Raw genomic sequence first — 17,169 nt, 5'->3', positions numbered from 1 at the left:
GCATGGTCCTGGGCAAGTTGCTTTAAATTGCTAATGGGGTTGACTAATTAGCAAAATCATTTAAAAGGAGGCTATCCTTGAAAATATGCTGGATATTTAAGTTTCCTCAAGTAGAGCAATGACAAAGAATGTATATATGTGTTTTTTTTATTACATATACATATTAGAAATACATGAGAAAACTGAACAAAGAATATGACCAATTTTAAGTGCAAGACAAGATTTCCAAAAGGCTATCACAATTCTGCCTTGTCGTTCCACCCCCACCCAGGCTTCCATGATGCTGCCCTCTTCTGGTTCCCCTTCTAACTCTCAAATAACAACTTCTTCAGAGTGTCCTTTCAAGGGCCCTCCTCATCCCCTCTCCAACTTTCTGTGGTTGTGCCACAGGACTGTCCTTGCTCTCCCTCTTCTCCCTCGTCCATGCAGAGATGGTTTGTAATCTCACGCGTAAATACAAATTCAGCCACCACCTCTCTATTCCAAGCCTGTCTCCTTATGTACAAATGAAAATACAGGCCTCTTTCTGACCTCTAGATTTCTAGCCATTAACCCAAGCTCAACATGGCTAAAATAGAGCTCTTAGTCGCTTCCCTATTGTACCCCCCTGCAATCTCTGTGGACAACTCCACTATCCTTCCAGTCACTCAAGCCCATAACCTGCATGTCACCTTCATCTTGAACCTCCCTCCCAGTTCTCAAATTCAGGCTGTGTCTAAATCTTGCTATTCTTTCTCTATAGGGCCCTTCCTTTCCATCCACACAGCTAAAACTCTTGTCCAGGGTCTTATCATCACATCTTGATTACTGCAATATCCTTATCTCCGGGCTTGACAATGCAGTCTTGCCCCACTCATATCCATTCAGAATGCTACTGCAAAAATCGTTTTCCTAGGCCATCACTTTGACCATTTCACCCTTCTCTTTGCATCCCTCTTCCGGTTTCCCTTTCTCTATCAAATCAAACAAACTCGTCTTTAATTTCAAAGACCCGGACAGCCTATCCCCATCCCACCTATTATCTCTCATTTACTACTGAGAGGTCATCTCTCACCTCCAATTACCCAGTCAATAAATTTTCAAACATCTGCATACTTTCTTCCTTGTTCTCTCTCATGCTTGGGAGAAGCTCCTCGCAAAACATCTGCAAAACCACCTCGCGACTTACATTCACAACCGTGCTTAAAACCCTCCTTTACTTTGATGCCTACAAAAAGCCTGGCAATCGTTACAGAGTGCTAGACCCCAGCCTATCATGCTGACCAACATGGTGTCGCATTGTTGCTTTGTGCTCCTGTCTGTATCCATCTATTGTCTCATTTTACACTCAGATAATATAATACTGAGGGGCAGGGATTAGGTTTTTTGTTCTGTATTTGTACAGCATCTAGCACAATGGGGTGCTGGCCCACGATTTGGGCTAGTTGCTATGGTAATGCAAACAACCTTTCCCTGGTTTGTATTATAACATCTCATAACTAATTCCCAAGATAAAGGATTACTCTGCCATGAATAAGTAACACAGTTTTATTCTGGATTCGGAACATGGCTTAAACCAAATCATGATGATTTGACAGATTTACGCACTTCTGATTCTCATTTACAAAAACTGTAAGGCAACAGTTTAAATACCTGTTTGCAGATACAGATCTCCATTAGTTCTGATAATCCAGGCAGTGTCATCACTTAAAGCTACAAATACTGTCTGAGGTAAAGCCTCATACCAGTGGCGCTTTCCTTTTATGGTTACTTTTCCACAGGCAAATGCTTTGTTAGTTTTCTGTTCAATCTTCCAGAGAAGAGCCCCTGTATAAAAATGAATGGTGGGTGATACCAAATATTGATTATAACTTTAGAGACAGCTGGTCTACTGTACACACAACAAAATGATTAACAGAAAAGATTAATGCCAGCCAAGTTAACAGAAAAATGCGAAATTTAGCAAATTTTTATTAATCTTACATAACATTACCTTTTAAAAATGTTTTAAAGGGAGACAACAGTTACCAGCTTTACAGAGTTGCTGAACCATATATATTGCCACAGACTAGATGTTACTGAAAAATGTTTTCAACTCATTCACTCTCTAGCCATGGTTATTTTCAAAATATCAAAACACACAGCATCCAGTGCCAAATGAAACAAATATTAAAAGGCCAAATTTACAGATGGCCCCAATGTGCGCATACACACACACAGTCATACAATTACTAATCCCATGGCTAATCACAGTTGTCAGGTTAAAAAATAATTTCATATATGCAGAACAAGGCAAGTTTCTGTAACATGTATATCCTCTATTAGCTCATTAGTAGTAGTAAGGTTAAAGTTTATAATCTCTGTAGGTCAGCCACTGGTGAGTGACAGTCAAATACTTGAACAGGTGTGACATTCCACAGAGCAGAGGTCAGTGGTACAAGTAGACAGAATTTACAGATGCAATTTCAGGGGCTAGTTTTCAAAATCTGGCCCAAATTTTGCTTTGTAAACAGTCCTATCATAAAAAGGTAACAGAGCAGCGTAATGGAATTCAAAATCTAAATATGGCATGCTCATGAGTTTAAATCGCAATCAGAGCAGCATCCTGATACATCAATAGCCTTTACACAGAACAGGAAAGTACAATACCCAGAGTTGCATTTTCTCGTCTTTGGTCTGTTTACATACTCTTATAAATGCTATTATATCTCCATCAGGGTTCAGTCACTGACCAAATGTGACAATTTAAAGAAAAACTGAAGAAGAACTTCTTCCTATCCTTTAGACAGGGCAGTAAGGTTATCAGCTGCTTCAAGGGGCAAGAGACAGAAGAGAGATCATGCTATGGGAGACTAGAATGAGAAAATGGTTGAGAAACCTGCTTACAATCATACCAGCACTGGAGCAATCTGGAAAGGTGAACAGGGTACAAGTTCACATCCAAAACCTGTTCCCTCCCACCACCCCAACTTTCATTCCCAGGCCACAAAAAATAAATTTTAAAAAAGTCAGTCACAATGTAACAATGTGTGTGCTGCGAGAGGGGTGGCAGGGTGGAGAGAGAAGAGGGGTGGTAAGTTCATTTTTATATTTAATCTACATATTAATTAGAAAGTCTTATTTAGGAGTAGGTATTTTTCTAATAAAACGTGATGTTTTGTTCAGAAAATAACCTCTATTATTTCACAATTTAACTATAAAATGAGAATCTCAAATAAAAAAAGATTCAATAATGCATCAGCAATACATTTAAAACTGTTCAACAAACAAATTCATATTCTGCTATTTTGAGAACAACCATTTATGCTAGAAAACAGTATTTCAATATTCCATGAATGCAGTCACATGAGCCAAGATAGCCTTTTAACAACTTTTAAAAGAGACAGTTTGTGCATGTGAATTACGGAACTTGGTCCTGGTGTGTTTTGTAAAACAAGTCAGATTACAGACAGCAGAGCAATCCTCAATGACTACTATAAACATTGATACACAAAGTACTGGGATGAGAGGGAATACACGCCACATGTAGTTATACAGGTATATGAAAAAGAGCTTAATTTGCACAAATTTATAGATTAATTTTAAAGGTTAACAAAAAGTAAAATGCAGTTTAACCAACCTGAAGGCGAGACTGCCACCTGCTGGACAGCGTCTTCAAACTTTTGCCACCGCAGACCTGCACTAGGTAAAGCACTACAGTAGAGACCACCTTTGTAGTCCAGACACCAAATATACTTTTCTGAGACAACCAGGCTGAGTATCCCATAGCCAGGGCCAGAATATCCCATCCAGCTTTCTGCAAACTAAAAACTGGAGAGTCAGAACAATGTCAGGTATCTTCAACTATACAAGAAAACAGTCATACATACAGCATACATACATAAAACAGCAGAAGTAGTATTTTTTAAGAATCAGAATGTAAACATTAAATTACATCTAAAGAATAAATGCCTTTGATAAAACAATCCTATCACTAGCCAGCTGATCAAGTACATAGTGCTACATGTTACTACCTGTATTTAGGAGTAACTCTGACAGCTGGGATTGCAAGTCCCACCAAAAAATAAATAAAACAAAACCCCACATTATCATCCTCCTCCAGAGGGCAGTCCAAAATCCATCAGTATTACCCTGTTAATTGACAGACGCAAATAAATTACTTACGTAAACAGCAACAGTAAAATGGAATATGCAAAAGCTTTCCAATCATCACTAATGTTTTAATGATCATTTAACACAGGAAAAATGGGCCCTTTTGGAATACAAGCTTGTGAGTGAGGAGAGAGGATAAATTGCCTCCTATGACCCCCTGGGGTCCTTCTGCTATATAAATAAATAAAACAAAAACAAAATCAAGGCTTTTCATGGAATATTATGGATTTTACAGCCTATATTACCAAGCTTGAGTCCTGTATAACTAGCTCCATAGCCTGTACATTAACTAAAATATTGAGGTTTTCCCCTCCAGATTCTCAAATTCACAGCCTTCTTTCACTATTTACAGAGTATATCACTTAAGGGAAATGAACACAGCTACATTTTTATTTAGTTTGCAGTGTGTTATTTGGGACATCAAGTCAAAAATTATCCTTCATCTGAAAGTATTTTATCTATTGTTGATACAAGTTACACCAAAACTTTACTGCAGCTAAAGGAGACAAGACTTATAATTTTTTTTCAGTTTGCTTACATTGTGTATTTAATAGCATTTTGAGCCTGACCCTGCTACATATAAAGTCAGAGTTAAAACTCCCATCATCAGCAGTTCAGGATCAAGACCTTTGTAGTAAATTTCACTCTTTCCATTGTACAGTCCATTAGTTAAAATTTGCTATTTCTGTGGTTTTCTTCCACACAGCAGCAGTGAAGGAGAGAGAAAAAACAGAGGAAGGAAAAAACTCAACATTTTAAATAATACGAAAACCTAGTCATAAGTTGTAACTGACAATGTCTCTTTCAGCATCAACGTGCTCACACTATACAAAACATGAAAAAAAAGACACACTAGTCCCTGCCCTTGGAGCTTACGATTTAAATAGGCAAAGATTAAATAGAAATGCACTAAGACCCCAAACCTGTGAGATGCTCAGCATCTTCCATTCCCACTGAAATCAATGCGAGATTAAAGTATCCAACATCTTGCAGAATTGGGTTCTGAGAAACTCAAATGATTGTTCTACCTTAGAGTACTTTTTGGTATTGTACTGCTTTCTGGTGGGTTCACAACAGCATTTTCACATAGGAAAAACAACTCCTTTTGAACAGGTGTTAACAGGCATTTGTCCCTCAGCACACTGAAAACACAGCCCTCTGTATATTGTTTTGAAGTCTGCAATAATAATTTGCACTGTGTATTGGATACTCTTAGTTTCCCCCATTTGAATTATACTTGCTGGATCAATGAGAAGAAAACACTTCTATAAAGAACTGAAGAAAAACGTTTGAGATTGCTTCTTCTAGAATACTGGCATCTTAACTATTTTAACTGTAAATAGAACACATACCTGATCTGATTTTAAGAGCATTATTTCATCTAGGCTTGTTCTGGTCATATCCTGGGAAGTAAAACTTCCCCCAATTTCTGTCACACTAGTCTCTGAAGATGAATATGGTAGTCCATGACCATAAATATCCTCTTCATCACTGGATGCAGATCTCTCAGTCCTGGTATCATGGGTGTTGGTTACCAATTCAGCAGCAGCAGCACTACACTTAGCTTTGATTGCATCCTCCAAGTCCCATCCAGAAACTGTCTCTTGTGAACACACATCTTCCCTAGAGATGTCAGGCTGGGGATCTGTAGGGTTTTCTGAGGCAGTATTTATTAAACAATGTGGCTGCTGCTCTCCCCTGTGAACTTCATCACTTCCCTCCTGTGTCAGTGATTTTTCAGCACCACATGTGGTATTAAAACCTAAAGACACTTCGTCTGTGATCTTAGTTTTTTCAAAAGCATTTTCAGTATCCTTCAGATTTATTCTAGCCAAAGTTTCATCTACTTTACATAGCACAGGAAAATTCTGTTCCTTTTGGGGTAATAATTTATAATGGCATTCAGTATTTTCAGAAAGCAGGCTTGGATTACATTCTGTATCTTCGCTACCCCATACGTCTTCAGTGAGGCTTAAGAGAGGGTTGGATGTCTGAGTAGCTGTAACAGCTGGTGTATTCATTCCACTGTCCCTGTTAGGAAGTTTTAGTAATTCAATTGTACCTCCATTTTCTTCTGAATCTGTTGCTGTACTAATGCATGGAGACTGAAGCACACTGAATGATTCCGAGTCATTATCCTCCTGCAAGACAGCATGTGACTCCACACTGAACTCACTTTCCTGATCAGGAGAACCTGTGCTCAAGTGATCTATACTATAGCTCATTAGGCTAGAAGTCATGGACAATGAATCTGCATTTAGAGAATGTACACTATCACCAGAAAACTGACGCTCATAATTTGGTGTACCTTCCTGAGAGCTGTGGTTTTTCCTGGTCACATTTTCTGATCTCAGAGAAAAAAAAAAGAAATATTCTTATTAATAAAACTAATCCAAGTTCAATGAAAATAAAAGAACGCAAATATTTCTACTGTTAATGAGCAAACAGGAAACTTGTATTTTAGAAGATGGAGTTAGTCCAAATTTTGACATACTAAGAATTATATCACTTCTCCGTTGGGTGGCACAAACTGACACAGTGAGAATGCAGGAGTATTGTACTCACATATAAACAACTTGATTAAGGTTTAATTAGAATAGTCAATGTAATCTTAATAGGCAAGAATTCAAAATTACAATACCAGATTATTACAAGGAATAAAAATTGACAATATAATCTAATCCATGGTATATAAAGAAATGCTTTTTAACTGGCAAAGAAGTGTTACTATTAGCACTCATAAGCAAGACTATAAAAACAGTAAAATATTTCAAGTGTAACAAAGACGAGATTAAACAATAAAACAGAAGTGAGGTTATTAGCATTAACCCTTTTTTATACTCATTTTTTCTGCTTTGCATAATGTTACAAATAAATGTAAAAACAAATTTAAAATTAGAATAGAAATAATAAAGAGCAAGTAGGTCTGCAGAGAGAAAAATGACACCCTCTTGTAAAGATACAAGTTTATTACTTTCTTAATGGGCTTTCATCCTCAAGTGAAAGGGCAAGACTACAGACTAATTACTGTTAGGTGACAAGTAATGATTACTGAAAGACATGTAACCATAAACATAAGGCTTGTCTTTAAAACCAAACAAAAACTTATGTTTTTAGTGAAAAAGATACCAAAGGTGACAATTATTCTAAGAAGTGGCAGAGTTCGAGAATGGTGGGGGGGGGGGTTGTTTTTTTTTACCTTGTCTCTTCTTTTTCCTCTTTTTCACTTTGATGGGTTTTACAATAAGTTCCTGGTCAAAGTCTTCACAGCTGATTACGCTGAACCGTTGTGAAGAAGGTTGACTTTCTCTAGGCACTTCAGACAATGGCTGGTCTCCACTTGTCAGGAGACTAGAGCCACTGTCCACAGAATTGACTGAACTGCTCCTGCTTCTTGATTCACTTACTACCGAACAGCCTCTTTTTCTTGTTTCACTGCTTAAGTCCTCCACTCTATCGAGACTTTTCTCCAATACCAGTGTTGTTTCCAGATCATCTTTCACTACAGAATAAGAGTCATTTTTATCACCAATAATTTTGGGAGAAGGAACCATTTTTATTTTTTGATGTATTTCCACTGAAGGGCCAGGCAATACAGATACAACCACAGATAGTGGGCTCTGCAATTTGGGACTCAAATCTGGTAACGGACTCAGCAATTTTGAATCTGCATCTGAAACTGACAAAACAAAAAAAAAACAACACTAAGTTATTAAGTAATTAGAAGTATAGCTCTTGGATAGCATCCTAAGAAAAGTAAGGTTTTAAATTCCCAGAAGGTATCTGTCTAAACCAAGAATATTTCACATCAATACTGTGCAGTAATCTTATGTAACTGATCTATATTGAAATGACGTTATTTTAGCAATAGCTCAATTCATGCTCCAATGTCTGGACAAAGCTTCCATTAATGTTAGCCGCAGTTATGTCTGTATATTAAAAGAGACATAGTCCTTTAGGTTTCAGGGCCCGACTGTGTGCAGTGCTGAGAGACAATTACACCTTCAACTCCCATTGTCTCCACTGAGGCGTTTAGCATCTTGCAAGCTCATGCCCCTAAATTTAATCCCCCAGTCAAACCATTGTGGCCAAAATCAAAGAAAACACGTTCCAAGAGGACTTCTTTCCAATAGCACACAGAATTAGAGGTTGCATATTTGTCTGGATCTCTAGTCTTGCATTCAAGAGCATTTTAGGAACGTAATTGTCATGATTTTTTTTTAAATGTTCTGGATACAATAGTAATGTACAAAAACAAACACAAGAGGCCTGTGGATGAAGCGCCGCTTACATAACAAAGCTATGCTTGCACATCTATACATTAAGATAAATGAGAGAGTAAGTCTCTAGATTTTGTAGAGACTGTTGTATATCTTATTTAGTAGTATTTTGTTAGTACTGGAGCAAGGATTAAAAACCAAACACACAAATGGCATTAAGCAGCCCAAATGATATAACTGCAAGTAATGCCTGAGAGATGTCTATTCTCATACTAAAGTGATATGCTCTCATGCAGTGCAGATATCTGAATCTGTTTCCATCTGTGGATGCATTTGATATTTTAAAATTGTTCAAGTGCATATTTCCTTCTGTTTTATTTTTTCCATGATTTTTCATACTGCCTTTTTCCACTACAGAAAGAGCACCAGTAAGATGAACAAGTTCATTTTAACTCTGTAAGACCTTTGTTTTACACAATTTCATCCAGTGCTTATGATCCCTTCCCATACTTATGGCCACTTTTATGAGCACAAAGAGTATAACTCATTATCCAACACACCTACAAGTAGAAATTAGAAAAGACTGTCAATGAAACATTACCAAGGGAAGAGATAATGCACATTAAGAGTGTGATCCACTCCAGCAACCACAACCTCATATGTAGTTTCTTGGAGACTGTTACCAGGTGGAGTAGGTTAGAGCAGTTCCCAAGTCATGGCCAATGCACAACCACCTTCATAAGCAGAGAGCTACAACCTTTTCCCTAATGGTTACCTTTTTAAGGTAGAAAAAGCAGACATTTGGCTCAGTTGAGAATCTAGGCCTTTTGTAATCTTAAGAAACAGGGAGACAATTCTACAGAAGTTACTAGAGGAAGTTTCTTTAAAGGAATAGTACAAGAACACTTTCCATGCACCACTTTCTTTAAAAAGGTAAAAATTAAAGTTGACAAATCTATACAAACCTATTGATAAAAGTCCTTCAGGTCTACTTGAAATTCTTATTATGTCTCTATCTCCCTTTAAGAGAAAAATCTCATTGTTGGTACACGACACAGACACAATATCACCAGATCCTTCCAAGCCACCTATCATAGCCTGTTAAAAAAAACAAAACAAAACCAAACCACACACATGTAAAGAGCATTAATTAAAAAAATGATTAACCACCAAATTCACGGTCCATTATGGTTAATTTCACAGCCACAGGACTTGAAAATTGGTAATTTTCACATTTTCAGATGTTTAAATCTGAAATTTCAGTGTTGTAACTGTAGGGGTTCTGACCCAAAAGGGGATGGGAGGTCACAAACCTGTTGTGGGGGGGTCATGGTATTGCCACCCTCATTTCTGTGCTGCCTTCAGACTCTGGACTCTGAAGGCAGCAACTGCAGAGCTTCCTGCAGCCCCAGGTGGTTCCCAGAGATGGAGGTGGGTCTGATTTCTCCCATGCTGCTGGGAGCGCCCCAGTTATGGTGCTCCTAGCTGCTAGTCCTGGCCAGCTTGGGAGGGACAAGACTTGCTCTTCCTCTGCATGGATGCTCTTAGGTACCTCTTCCATCTGCACAGAGCTCCACACCATCCCCCCTCACTTCTTGCCTCCGTTGCTCTGCAGCCGCAGGGGGAGGAGGCACTGTAGAGGGTGCACCCTCCTCTTCCAGATGCAATTATTAGCTTATTTCAATAAAATAAAGGGAAAAAAAAACCACGTCACCTTGACAGGATTTATTGATTGACACTTTACAGCAGCGAACAACACTCAGAGCTCAACTCTCTGATTGGTAGATACGCACATCTGAAACAGTTTTGTAGGGTAGTGATCTCAATTGAGTAGCCTCAACTTAAGGCTGTGGCTCTCAAGTTTAACAAAAACAAGTGAAAAAAAAAAAGGAGTTCTGGTTTCAAATATCATTAATTGAATGTGAGCATGGAGCATCCAGCAACTGTCTTTCTTCATACCCTGTCTCTGTGCTGAACACACCTCCTGTGTTTAGACACGGCTCTCTCTGCATCCACGGAGTTAGTTGGAATTGTCAGACAGCACCGAGCTAGTCTTGCAAGATGGGGGATTCTGCCTCCAACTGAGTTCCAAAATTGTAGCACAGGCAAACTACAGTCTGCTTTTTTCTTAATATTTTTGTAAGCAGACATCTCCAGTACACAAGTCTTATCAAAGCCAGGAATCGCATTAAGCGAGCTTAAATCCATCATCAACAGATGCATTTGTGCAGGGTCAAAGATATGCACTGCTTTTAGGAACCCTGCTGCAAGTTACCAAAACTTGTGAGCTGTTTTTGCTACAATCGCTTGACTCTTTCCCATAGCAGTAGTATTGTCTGAGCTTCTTTGCCATGCAAGAAAACACCTGCTGAGTATTGGCATTTAAGTCAGCATTGTCAGAGTGATTTTCATTTGACTGTGCTTCAGCCCAGAAGAGTATATCCATTACTTTGTTGTACACTTAGTGGTTTGTGCCATGTCAAGATTCAAACCAAGTTGTTAAGTCCATGAGTCCTGTGGCATTTTTGGCAACAAACTGAACTTCCTCATTCAGCTGAGCATCATTAGAAGGGTTGACAGTTCTGTTAAAACCTGCGTTTTCATTGTCAGTTCTTCAGAGATGAACTCTGTACTACTCTGAACGGAGTAGTACTTCAGGTGAGCTGCATGGAACTGTACAGCCCAAAACCAGGAATTCCAACAAGTAACTACTGGCTCTGGGAGAACTGCAGGTTTTTGTTCCCCAAGTTCAGTTACGTTTGCAATGTACTGCCTGTATCGAAGTTTGCAACTAGGGCAGTGTTTAAAGATCTTTTTAATGTAGCTGACCAGTTTATCAAGTTTACCAAATTCACATCTCCACAGCTCACTGACAAGACAATTTATAAGTGCATTACATGTAATATGGATGGCATTAGATCTTGGAGAACTGATTTGAAAGATTGTGTCATACAAGTTGTATTGACACTTATGAAAACAGATACTTTGTTAAAGTTCACAGTGTTTTTTGAAACTGTTTTAATTATTGCTTGAGAAACTGTAGTGTAGTTAACAGCATCCAAATAATGCAGTCAGTGAGCACTGTTAGCTTTCTTGTCTGTACATCTTCAGCCTTGTCAGAAATAAAATCAAACAGAACAATGTTGTCTTACTCATCTGTGGACTCGTCTGAAATAATTGCAAAAGACTCAAATTAATTAATTTGAGACTTCCTGTCCTCAAAATGTGTAGCAAAATCCTTTGGAAGGTAGTTCTGTTGTAGCTTATTTACACTTAGTAAGCAACCGGCATTTTGCAAATTCCATTGAATGAACTTACATGCAGCTTTGAGTGGTCAAGTTTTTCCTCCAATCTCAGAGCTCTCTGTTGCCTTCTTAAAAAAAGAATTTGTATTTTGTTATTTTAAACTTTTCATTTACCAGAAATGCACTGTCTGCAGCCCTCTTTCTGCTTTGATAGGTTTCTGAGTTTAAGAGGCACTGAACCATTGCCGTGTGTTATCCAATGAAACATTGCGGCTTGCACAAAATAGTTTATCACCATCGGCATGTAAAATTCGTCATGATTTACTTTGGACACTCATTTTATAGTAACTGCACATCTTCTGGTAGGCAGTAAATTGAGAGCAATACACTACAAAACCTCCCCAATGTCCATATCTATCAATCAGTGAGTTGAGCTCTGAGTGTGATTTGCTGTTGTAAAGTGACTGAATTTTTTGATTGACAAGTGCACCTTTCTTTTTATTTTTATTGAAATAAGCCAATAATTGCACCTGGAGAGGAGCGGGGACAGCTTCCTGTACAAATGTCTCCTCCTCAGGCAGCTGCAAAGGGAGAGGGACAGGAAGCAAGTGGGAAAGAGGAGGTGCACAGCTATCTGCAGCCTGGAGAGATTCTCTGCAGGGCTGCTCTTGGTAAGAGCAAGTCCTGTCCTTCCCCAGCCCTGCCCAGCAGCTGGGAGCCCGCTGCTGGGGTGCTCCCTGCAGCATAGAGAAGATCAGATCCAACTCCACATGCCTCCTCCAGCTGTAGGAACCTCTGGGGCTGTTGCCCAGTTCCAGAGCATCCTGCAGCGGGGGGAGCCACCCAGAGGTGGGTCTGGTTCCCTCCTATCCCCATCCCCCAGAGCGGCTGTCCTGTCCCTCCCCAGCCCAATCGGAGCTAGGAGCCACCTTTGCTGGGGCACGCCTAGGAACAAGGGGATATTGGATTTCATGGGGAAGGGCTTATTTCATGGTCTGTGATGTGTTTTTCATAGCCGTGAAATTGGTAAGGCCCTACTTATACTATTGATATGCTGGGAGAATCAGACAGGCTTTAGCATGGTTTTTTCTTATTACAGGTTTATTGGATATTAGGTAAGTCTATGGTTATACAATCAGAAAAAGAGGAGAAAGCACTCCACAAAGAAGGAAAAAACAGATCATGGAAAAAAGAAACAGAAGAGAAGAACAGATGGTTTCCATATGATGCTCAGTGAATGAGTAGCATGTAAAGTGGAATTAAGATACAGAGTCCAATATTTTCAAAAATAGGTGATTAAAGACAGGCTTATGTCCATATTTAAGCACCTAAATAAGTGGCTTGATTTTCAATAGTGCTGAGCACCAGCAAAGAAGAATTCATACAGAGACCCCAAACACAAGGAATATTTAAAAAAATGCAAATGATGCGTACAACTACCAGACATTATCATAATTTTACGTTACTGAGGATTTTGAGTCTCTAATCACCCACTCATTCATTATTTCCTGTCCAAGAGGTTTCAGTCAAATCACTGAACTTCAATGAGAGTGGTTTGGGGAGGGAGAAGAGCTCTCCTGACCACAAATCACCAATATAATTTGTACCAAAAATAGAGGAATAGCCCAATAATGATACTACTAAAGGTGTGTCTTCTCTCTCACATACACCTTTTAAATTGGAGAAACTGCTTACAGCTTTCTCTTTATAGAATTCAGAGTGGTAGCCGTTTTAGTCTGTATCAGCAACAAGAACGAGGAGTATTTGTGACACCTTAGAGACTAAAATTTATTTGGGCATAAGCTTTTGTGGGCTAAAACCCACTTCATCAGATGCATGCAGTGGAAAATACAGTAGGAACTTGGCCAGCTTTAGGCCGATTCCGGCCCCGTGCCTAAGAGGGCCCAGCGCCTTAAAGAAGAGAGCCTAACTTAGGCACCTTTTTAATTTTGACTCACTCGGCAGCGGTCCGGGGCTTTGGCGGTGGGTCCTTCACTCACCCTGGGTCTTTGGCAGTATGTCTTTCAATGCCACGGAAGACCCGGAGCGAGTGAAGGACCTGCAGCCTAAGACCTGGACTGCCGCCGGATATTTGAATCAGGCCCCGCACTTCCTAAAGCCGACCCTGAATAGGAAGAGAGAGAGAGAGAGAGAGAGAGACACACACACACACCCCATGAAAAAACGGGGGTTGCCGTACAAACTCTAATGAGAATAATCAATTAACATGGGCTATTATCAGCAGGAGAAAAAACACTTTTGTAGTGATCATTATTACAAAAGTTGGTGATGATCACTGCAAAAGTTCTTTTTCTCCCGCTGATAATAGCCCACCTTAATTGACTACTCTCATTAGAGCTGGTATGGCAACCCTCACTTTTTCATGTTCTCTGTGTATGTATATATCATCTTCCTACTGTATTTTCCACTGCATGCATCTGATGAGTGGCTTTTAGCCCACAAAAGCTTATGCCGAAATAAATTTGTTAGCCTCTAAGGTGCCACAAGTACTCATATTCTATAAAGAAAAAAGAACAGAAGTGCAATACTTGTGGGGGGGGGGGGTTAAGTTTGCAAAGGGGTGATGAGGGTAGTGGAAGAGAGAGGACAAACAGTTTGATAATACATTATTATACACATTATTATACACTGACAACTCCCTTAAGCTTTTTTTCTTTAAATATACAGCATGAACAACTAGAATTTTGGACATATGTACATTTTCCTAGGTATGTGGAATTCACTTTAGGCAATTAATTTCCATGCTTTAGACTGTAAACCTTAGATAGTATAAATCATTGGAGATATTAGATATCTTATCTTTATGACAAAGTTAACGTAACCAATTCTAAAACCTTTTATTAAAAAAAGTTTAACACCTTTTCTTAGGTTCACCACAACACAACAAATACAGACAAATATGCAGATACAGACAGGAGTTAATACTGATATGATGCCAAACAGTTACGGAACGAAATATTCATCCACTAGATACACCTACCTGGTTCATTGTGTCAAATAAATAGATACTATATTCACTCCAGCTCAGCACCCATCCTTCCTGGGAAAGGCAAGAAATGAGCCCAAGGTGTTTCTCTGGGAAGCTGTAATTTCCTTTGTTAGATGACTCCAGCCGAGGATACAGTTCAAAGGGCTTTATTCCTCCAGCAAATACATCTTTTAGAATAAAGGTGGCCTGCACAGTTCCATGGACGTCAGACTTCCAGAGGCGGAGCCCAGGTCTTGAGGCAAATAGTGTCAGGTCACTTTGCTTACACAGTCCAGGTATAAAACATGCTCCAAATTTGCCAGTGCTAAGATGTAAACAAAGATCTGTAAGAAACTTGTAATCAATTAAAAAAAAACTGAAAAAAGAAACTAAAAGGTATTTAGTCACTGAGTTTACAATCACAAGTTGAACAAAACAGGGTTTTCCTTTGCTTCCATCAACAAGGTATTATGGCAATCCCATAGTCTGCAACACATAAGTTTGAGTTAAAATGTGTTAATCAAGGATATAGCCTCAAAACACTGAACTGTTCTCTCAACTCTAGGGAAAGCATGGGTTGGAGAAGACAGAAAGAAGAGTGTTCTCTCAACATCTCACAATTATGATGATGCCCTCCTTCCTCAACTCTTCCCAAAAAAGAGACCCCTTACTGCAGTGATCCTTCCTCCAGAGGGAAAGTCTGCACACTGCTCCAGGATATGCTGAATCATCAGTTGACTGTAGAATCACTAGGGAATGATGGGTAACTTCCAGCCTCTGCAAACAGTGGGCAGAACTCAAGTCTTGTATTCTGATCCCCCACAAGACAATGGCATTGCAACCTCTGGAAGAGTCCCCTCACTTACAGAACTAATCCAGTCACAATAGCTGTATTAGAGTTACTATAGCCCAGTGGATGCACAGGATGTGGGAGACCCAGGTTCAATTCCCTGCTCTCCCACGGACTTCCTATGTGACTGTGGCCATGTCACTTACCCACTCTATGCCTCAATTCACCCATCTGTAAAATTAGGGTCCCTGAAAGGAGATGGACACTACCAGGAAAAAACTGAACATTAAAATGTCATGAAAATGATGCCTCTACAACTGAATTAGTCACAGGATACACACAAGGGCATATTCCTAACACGTCTGTTATAAATATTCCTTCAACACTCAAATATCCTCAGGCTGTGTAAACATATACAGTTACTCACAACATCTTTCAGTTCCCAGAGTGTGTTTTTTCCTTCCATATCCAGTAAAGATTAAGCAACAGGACATGCCAGAAAACCATGTTACGAGATTTTTTTTTAATATTATAAAAACAAAGAAAGTACTTTCAACTTAAGTCACCTTTTTAAATATTTGCTGTATCCTTTCACTATTAAAGAGTCAATCATAGCAGAAAGGTCTAACTGAGGCTGTTCTATCACTTTCATGTTACATAGGAATTCTAAAAGCTCACCCACAAAATGAAACCCTCTTTGGTGACCGCTATGTTTGTATCAAGCCACAGCAGCTCCCAAGTTGGTGGGAAAAAAGTTACACTTTATAGCTTAAATGGAAAAAAAACATCTATGCACAGTAGGGTTGCCAGAGAGTTACACAGGCACAGTCTTATTTTTCAACAAGGCACAGTAATTTCATTGAAAAATAATAATTGAAGGAATAAACATAGTTAAAACTCTTTAGGATGGGTATTAATATAAGTGGCTGCTGTGGCTAATAAGTTTGAGCAGAAAATGATTCTGTATTAATTTCACTGCTCAGATCACCGGGTCTCTACAGTCTATTCTGAAAAGCTAGAATTAACAGATGTGCCTGCATTAAGATTTGAGAGTTACTTTTTTCTGGGCTGTGTTCCAACTTGCTTGACAGATTTTTCTTCTGTGTAAAAAAGTAGTGTTCTCTGTAAAGTAGAGACCAGCAGCACTTTCTGGCTATAATCCAATTGAACAACTGAAGATGGTTCTTCCAATACCAGACTGGAGTTGCAGATACCCTTTAAAGACACATGAAATTAAAAGTCAAGCCCTTTGCAAATTAAAATATCTGGTAGTTTTTTTTTTTTAATCAGAAAGCATACCGATTGCTTTAAGTACTAACTAGGGCTGTCGATTAATTGCAGTTAACTCACATGATTAACTCAAAAAAATTAATAGCGATTAATCGGAGTTTTAATTGCATAGTTAAACAACAGAACACCCATTGAAACTTATTAAATATTTTGGATGTTTTTCTACATTTTCATTTAAATTGTATTCTATGTTGTAACTGAAATCGAAGTGTATATTATTTATTACAAATATTTGCACTGTAAAAATGATAAAGAAATAGAATTTTCCAATTCACCTCATACAAGTATTATAGTGCAGTCATTGTCATGAAAGTGCAACTTACAAATGTGGGGGTTTTTTGTTACATAACTGCACACAAAAAACCCACAATGTAAAACTTCAGAGCCTACAAGTCCACTCAGTCCTACTTCCTGTTCAGCCAAAGACAAACAAGTTTGTTTACATTTACAGGTGGTAATGCTGCCCTCTTCTTATTTACAACGTCACTAGAAACTGAGAACAGG

The 17,169-nt window shown here is 38.8% G+C and overlaps 1 protein-coding gene across 9 annotated transcripts in view; it reads right to left on the bottom strand.

The window, feature by feature from the left end:
- TECPR2 (tectonin beta-propeller repeat containing 2) overlaps positions 1 to 17,169 on the bottom strand; it is a 129,227-nt gene that overhangs the window by 99,762 nt on the left and 12,296 nt on the right. For all 9 annotated transcript variants that reach the window (XR_007774550.1, XM_050954086.1, XM_050954087.1 and 6 more), the window contains exons 5-11: positions 16,433 to 16,590; positions 14,598 to 14,910; positions 9,317 to 9,449; positions 7,331 to 7,810; positions 5,484 to 6,475; positions 3,599 to 3,782; positions 1,633 to 1,806 (exon numbers count right to left, since the gene is read on the bottom strand). Coding sequence is in view for 8 of the 9 variants with exons in the window: in XM_050954086.1 (XP_050810043.1) it covers positions 1,633 to 1,806; positions 3,599 to 3,782; positions 5,484 to 6,475; positions 7,331 to 7,810; positions 9,317 to 9,449; positions 14,598 to 14,910; positions 16,433 to 16,590 (2,434 nt within the window). In the remaining variant the exon portion in view is untranslated. The remainder of the gene's footprint in view (positions 1 to 1,632; positions 1,807 to 3,598; positions 3,783 to 5,483; positions 6,476 to 7,330; positions 7,811 to 9,316; positions 9,450 to 14,597; positions 14,911 to 16,432; positions 16,591 to 17,169) is intronic.

This window comes from Gopherus flavomarginatus, chromosome 5, assembly GCF_025201925.1.
Source record: "Gopherus flavomarginatus isolate rGopFla2 chromosome 5, rGopFla2.mat.asm, whole genome shotgun sequence".
NCBI classification, from domain to species: domain Eukaryota; kingdom Metazoa; phylum Chordata; order Testudines; family Testudinidae; genus Gopherus; species Gopherus flavomarginatus.
Note: the sequence above shows the minus strand (reverse complement) of the source record. Positions and strands in the feature narration are given on the sequence as shown.